General features: G+C 37.4%; 1 protein-coding gene across 1 annotated transcript; it reads right to left on the reverse strand.

The window, feature by feature from the left end:
* Positions 1–982: 982 nt before the first annotated feature.
* Positions 983–6,695, reverse strand: LOC105049342 (choline monooxygenase, chloroplastic). Its single transcript, XM_073260444.1, has 10 exons — positions 6,284–6,695; positions 5,672–5,717; positions 3,711–3,846; positions 2,917–2,991; positions 2,611–2,823; positions 2,375–2,470; positions 1,803–1,921; positions 1,602–1,695; positions 1,464–1,514; positions 983–1,362 (listed from the first exon to the last, which is right to left on the reverse strand). The coding sequence occupies exons 1-10, from the start codon at positions 6,591–6,593 to the stop codon at positions 1,222–1,224; spliced, it is 1,281 nt and encodes a 426-aa protein (XP_073116545.1). The 5' UTR covers positions 6,594–6,695; the 3' UTR covers positions 983–1,221.
* Between the last annotated feature and the right edge of the window lie 205 nt (positions 6,696–6,900).

The following is a 6,900-nucleotide window of genomic DNA, read 5'->3' on the forward strand; positions in this document are numbered from 1 at the left end:
TATTGAATGAAAATATTTTTTACACTATTCAATCGCTTTTAGAAGAAAATTTAATGCAAAAAATTACAAAACTAATTATTTGTCTAGAGAAAGGTACAAATGGATTTCAATCACTATACATGTTAAAACAGACAGTGATAATAGTAAATAACATATTATAGAGAGTGGCCAAAACCCTCCTAACGGCTGTCATTATATAGAATTTCAATTATACATTTCGAGATGGAATCTTCAGAAGGCTCACAATTGCATGAAATTTCTGGCAATAACAAGTAATATGTCTCCGACCAATTCTTTCCCTCTCTTTTTGAGAAACCCATTTCATAGCACCTTGCATGCCACGGTTCCGAACCGGTTCATGTGCCAGAATGGCCGCACCAAAGGCTAATCCCACGACACATTCTCTTCTTTTTGTCCAAGTATTGCAAATTCTACTACCATGATTACCAGTATCGGAACCCGTAAATATGTGATGGACAATAATCCATGGCCACGAATAATCAAATCCCATGAACGATGAATTAGACTTGCAATTGGATAATTATCGTGCAACGAAGCAAAAAGATTGCCTCAAGAAGCAAGCAAACAATATGCAAGCAAGATTTTGATACCGCACACCTTATGATGCACCATGTCTTAGGATTTGTACTCGTGTCCAATCCAAAGGTTAAGCAAAAGCATAGCACCTTCACACGCCAGAGCATCAATATTTTAGAGATCATGGGTGCTTATCAGCTCAAAAGCTCACCAATGAAATTATAGAGACCATTCTACAACAGAATGAAATTGATCATTTGATCTGGTTGCAATTCTTCAGATCTTACCTTGTCATATTTGTGGACCTTTGCATAATTGGATTAATGTGGTGATGACATTACATCCCATGATGTGAATAACTCAATGGTCCAGAACAGGAGCGAATGAGTGATTTTCCTACGTATTCATACCCAGTTCATGGAAAGAAAACTGACAAGCTGATGAGGACCTCACCCAAATTTTAATGATCAACAAATACTGCTACTGATTCAAGGCCAACAGCACACAACATGTCAGCAAATTTTCATGAATAAGCATATTGACAAGCTTGCATCACGTCTTCATTTATGCATATCCCTCAATGGTACACAAGGGAGTTCTCCAATTATCTACTCTGATTATCAATCAGGTAAGATAAGGTGGTACAACAGCTTTGCAGGTATCATGGAGGAGTCCATGATATAATCAGAGATCATTAAGGCATGCATGCAGAAGACAATGGAAGTGGTGCATGGCCATCTCGACGGATGGTGCATACCTGCCACTACAGTAAGCTGGTGATTCTAGGCCCCTCTGGACTCCTTCACACAGTGCAATATCTTCCATCTGCAGTTCAAATTGCTCATTTTTGTTAGATGCCAAAATAGTATTAAGCAATTGGCAACTTTTAGACTAGATAATATAAAATGTAGATTGTGCTTATTTACCTGCACTCTTTCACTCTCTTTTAAACTTCTCTCAATGAACACCTTGTCATCCTGAATAATTTAGTACATCAACTCAGCACTATCTACAGCAACCATATATATGTGCTTTACAATTGAAAAATAATAACGATTACTTACCAACAGTGAATAATCAAGAAAGTAATCAAAAATCACTTGACATTTGGTCAAGCCCAATGGGACGACTAGATTAGTGTCCATCCATGGACCATACCTGTAAACATTTGAAAAACTCAAATCTCTGAGCTATCAATTACCATAACTCATTGAATAAGCATCAGATCCTCATTAGGAGAAATTATGGACTGAATAATAGCACACCTGTTGACCATGAAGTTTGGATAAATGAAAGCATACACTGCTTTTGATCCCAGCCTATCAAAGCCAACTTCATCTACAGAAGCACCTTCACATCTTTGAATACTTACCTTCTCAAAAATCTACATGGCAGCATGATAAAGAATGAAAAAGAAAATTTTGTCCCAGAAAGGTATTATAGCTTCCATCTCATGAAAATGCAACGAAGAAAAGGGGAAAAAATATGCTAAGAAGCATGACATCACTTTAATATACTTATGATGGGAATATGGAATATGGTAGCAAAGCTGGTGGTGAACTATGGATCCACATAATTTGGGAGGAAGGTGGAACCAAAGTACGATTTCAAAGCAAGATGAACAGCACAGTTTGGAAAGAAAGCCAAATCTTACATAAAATGTGCATGTTTCCCCATCATAGCATTCATGATTCAGAAACAATAGAAACATGGAATGAAAAAACAGGATGATGACATTCCACTGCAGTATTACAATGCCAGGTTGAAAATTTATAGCAAGAACAATGCACAGAGAATGTATAACAGATAAGAAAACCATATTAAGAAATGTCCATACAAGGGTAGAGTAGGAGTCAAGCTTAAGACCAGATGCAAGGCCTCCATGTGCATATGGAACATGATAGCCACCATCTAAGTAGTTGTCGCAGAAGACCTGCATGATTTGATGATAGATATTTCAGAAAGTACCTTTCATGATATCATCTAATTTAACTAATAGGCACTGCTTCATCTTAATTGGAGCAAAGATAAATATGAACTACAAATGACTTAGGCTTTTACAAAAAACCAAACCTTCCAATTGCATCGAATAGTATATTCACGCCTACAAATATGCTTCAGTGAAGAATCAATCCCATCATTACTAAGTGTATCTGAAGCACTCCCAAGCCATTCATTGGGCACCAAATCATTTGCAAAATTTTGTTGAGGTACGATATCTGTATCCAAATTTAACAGTACAAAGGGTCCCCAAGTAGCCACACTCAATGGTATGAGACCAAACTCCTGTACCCCATTGACAGAACGAAGCATCTTTGTTAGCTTTAAATTAGGTGATGAACCAATAATAAAGGATATTAAAGCAATAACTCTGCGTACATCTTTATTGAAGTTCTTGATTCCAGTAATTCGAGTTGCCTTTAAGAGTACACCATCTAACCCATAAGTCCATCCCTGAGAGCACAAGAAATCAGACTAGAGTAATATAACCCAAGAAACTATACTCATCATCAATTGAACATTCACAAGTACATTTCTATCAGTATAAATATTAACATAAAGGAACGAAAATTATAGTGAAGAAAACAGGGAGGCAAGATACTGTCATATCTGTGGACATGCCGATTAAACATGTGAATGAGAAATAATATATATTAGGGGTTACAGTAGAACATGATGACAAATAGAATCTAGTGCAGCAGGCACTTGAAAAAACAAAAATAAACAGCTCTATCAGAACGTGTACAAAAGATGATATTTGTGCTTCATTTTCTTTTCTTTCCTTTGGTGCGTGCGTGTGCGTGTGCGTGTGTGTGTCTTGGGATGGACTTATCTTTCATTTCAGCATAAACACCATGACCACAAAATCTCTTAAGACTTCCAAATTGCATTCTATATGGGCAAATCATATGCTAAAAATATGACAACCAAAGGTTCCATTTGCCAAGCCAGTTAACCAGTCAGAAAAAACTAGAACAAAGCGATCCAGAAACATTACTTAAAATTGTGCAACTGGTCGGGACAGTGGTACATCCATGACATGAAATGTCAGAGTGATCGCAAAGATTATCAAGAGCAGATTCCACAAAGCTCTAATAGGTCATGCATATCCCTGTAGAAACATATCTTCAAAATTTGCCAAAAAGAGGTCATTCATTTGGGTAGAAACTCACATGATAAGGGCATACAAAGCAAGACTTTTGCCCACTTCCTGAGGCAAGGAGAGAGGCATGGTGGCGACACACATTGTGAAACGCACGAAGGCCTCCATTTGCATCTCGACAGATGACAAACTCTACATTTCCCAATCTGTTGTTTCATCTAATTAGATATATGAGAATTACAATTGCTTAATTTATATTCAACGAAAAAATGAAAAAAAAAAAAGGAGAATTTATCTGTGGCTCCAATTCCTAACCAATCAATCTCAGGTGGTTGCCTGGTGAAATAAAAATCAATTATTCAAGGAAAAATAACTAGACTATGGTTAAATGTTGCTTGTGGGGTTCCCAGATCATCAAACTAGCTCTCCAGAGCAATAGAATAAACCCCTTCATTAAGATGTACAGCAATGCTTTAAATTAATCTTAATTTTGAGCAATCAAACCTGACGATGAATATAGAAATTATGCTACATAAAGAGGATCCACAATAGATAGAGACATGTAGGATTTCCAGTTAAGTCTGCCCTTCTGCCCTTCTTTGCTCCATCAAAAACAATCGGGAGATCTGGACTATGAAGTCAAGCTATGGACTATGAAGTCAAGCTAAGCACCTCGACAAAGAAAAAGGTTCTCCAAGAAGCTTGATAATTTAGCTACTTGCAAGATATCCAGCTGAATCTCTAAGGTATGAATCATAACTGAAATTTAAGGATCACACATGTTCAGGCCATTAAAGGTCAGCTGCTGCTATATTAAAACATATCTTACAAATACGGTAAGCATAAAAAGTATGCAGATAATATGGGATTTCAGGCCGAGTAACTAAAATGAACCAGTAAACAGCAAATCATGGTCTTACAATTGTCATATAATAACAGAAAAAAACCGTGTATGTGGATATATACCATCATTTTAACTCCTAAGCCTTTCTGCTGATATAATTCTCAAGACATAAACCTCCAAGATATCATGCTTGAGGCTAAGAAGTTAATATAGTGGCATATTCTCAATTTCATGCATTGGCATATTCCAACTGAATTGAGGAAGGAAAAACAAAACAAAACAAAACAAAAGGCCATAATGCTTCCTATCTTTTTCCATTGCCCCCACTTTTTCATGAAAAATCCTAAACATGTACGGGTTGCGACCTTCACTTATTCCACATATAAATTAGCCCCAAAAAAAAACAACAACAAGGATATTAGGCCTCTCAGTGCAGGTACCAGATGATTCTAAGATCCCTAATGAAATACAATTAAAACTAAAATAAAGAAACTAGACCTTTCGATGATCTTGTATGCCCATTTTATACTAGTCAAGGTTTTATGCTGCATCTCATGTTCATCTGATTTTCTATAATGATCAATGCCAACTCAATGTTCAGAACTCAATTACTTAATCGGTGCAAGCAATACGGATCCTACATTCCTTTAGTGCATAGTTAAGTACTTTCTTGGATAATAATTGCTTTCAAAAACATTAATTTGTAAAAATCAATGTATTCTCAAATTGTAACGAACATTCTTTCCTGAGAATAATACAACTTTCAACTTGTCTACAACAATAAATACAAGATACATGTTATAAGTACTGGTATATGTGCTTCTGTAGTTATGTGTTATATATAATATAGGTTTTATAAAGCATTAACTATTAATATAAGAATTCGAATTCGCAGTTACAAAACACCCAAGGTTATAGTGAATGCCCCTTTTCCCTTTATAACTATGTCCATGCCCATATGTGGGCAAATTCCAAAAGCGCATATTACTTTGGGTGTTTCGTCAGTGCAAAAGCAAGATTTGGCATTCACTATAAATTTGATTTGCACTGACAAAACACCCAAAAGCACATAATACCTTACACCCTTTTGCCTTTGAAGGGGAAGAATACCAAAGGCAGTAAGATTGCACAATCTTGAGATGAGAAATTCATCCTAACATACAGAAAGCCAGGAGATATAATATTACCTTCCAGTAAAGAAATCACGAGGATTCTTGATTTGTTCAGTGTAACCTGAAAATCAGTATATGATAAACTCCATTATTCCTACGAAATGATGACTTGATCAGAAAGAATTCAACAAATTGTCTATAGAATCCAGAGATCATTTCCCAGTTCTGCAAAGCTCCAGGACATTAGAAAACCTTGATTGATAAAGCTTGTTTCATATCCAGAGATCATTACAGACCGCCAGTTTATATCTGTGTACATAATAAAAGCTGATACTTCGTATACGTGATATCAGGGGGAGACAGAAAGCACTATAAACCAATATCTTGATTGACACAGAAACTATGCTATCAGATGGAAATTTCCAGATATTTTAGTTTATTCCAGATGATTCAGACTTTTGCATATTTTTCCTAATCAGAACAAATTGCACATGATAGGGGAAGGCCAAAAGTTCTGATCTTTTTTCTTGCACAAAGATAGAATCTTTTGGGCAAATAAATATTCAAATGTTTTGAATTCAGTCAATGCTTGCGGAATACAAGATTAGAAACATTATAAATAATTATCCAACAGGACGAAAATAGTTAAGGAAAGAAGAGGGAACGGACGGAGGGCATCTCGATTACCTACGGCCTGCCATCCCCGCAAGAAGACGCGTTCGAATTCGAGGGCGAAGAAGGAGGGGTCGGTGTACCAGGAGCTGGGCGGGGTCAGGGCCTCGGCCAGGGGGATCTTGGAGTCGAAGGCCTCCACCATGCGGCGCAGAGCCTGGGTGTCGAAGATCCCGATCTCCGGCGCAAGAGACGACGGAAACCGTAAGCTGCAAGCGAGCCTCACGCCACGTGGACGAGCGGAAGCGGACGAGGAAGATGGAACGGATCGAGGAATTAGAGTTTTGCTTGAGCAGAGTGCAGCTAGGGTTTCTCCAATCGCCATGGCCGGCCGAGAGAAGGAAGCGACCGTTCGGGAGTGTCCGGCGTCTTCCAGCTTCCGAATCTTTTAAGTTAACGCCAGCGGCTATAGAATCTGAAGAGGCTCTAACGCCGTCCGAACGTTAATATAAGAAGCCAAGGGTGCTCATATGTTTTCACCTTTTTAGGGAGCAAAAAAGGTTAATAGAGATGCCTCCTTTCCCGCCAATTTAATTATTCTTATTTTACTCTTATGTGATTATTGTAACGGACCTAACGGTCTTCAGAATCAAAATTAAAATCGAAATTGGGATTAGAATAAAAATTAAAAT

This window comes from Elaeis guineensis, chromosome 7 (assembly GCF_000442705.2).
Source record: "Elaeis guineensis isolate ETL-2024a chromosome 7, EG11, whole genome shotgun sequence".
NCBI classification, from domain to species: domain Eukaryota; kingdom Viridiplantae; phylum Streptophyta; class Magnoliopsida; order Arecales; family Arecaceae; genus Elaeis; species Elaeis guineensis.

Coding starts and splice junctions, on each gene's coding strand:
- LOC105049342 (XM_073260444.1), bottom strand. CDS start 6,593: ATGGCGATTGGAGAAACCCTAGCTGCACTCTGCTCAAGCAAAACTCTA. Junction 2,992..3,710: donor GCTTTGTATGCCCTTATCAT/GTGAGTTTCTAC, acceptor TTGTGCTCTCAG/GGATGGACTTATGGGTTAGA. Junction 2,824..2,916: donor TCAAGAACTTCAATAAAGAT/GTACGCAGAGTT, acceptor AATGGGGTACAG/GAGTTTGGTCTCATACCATT.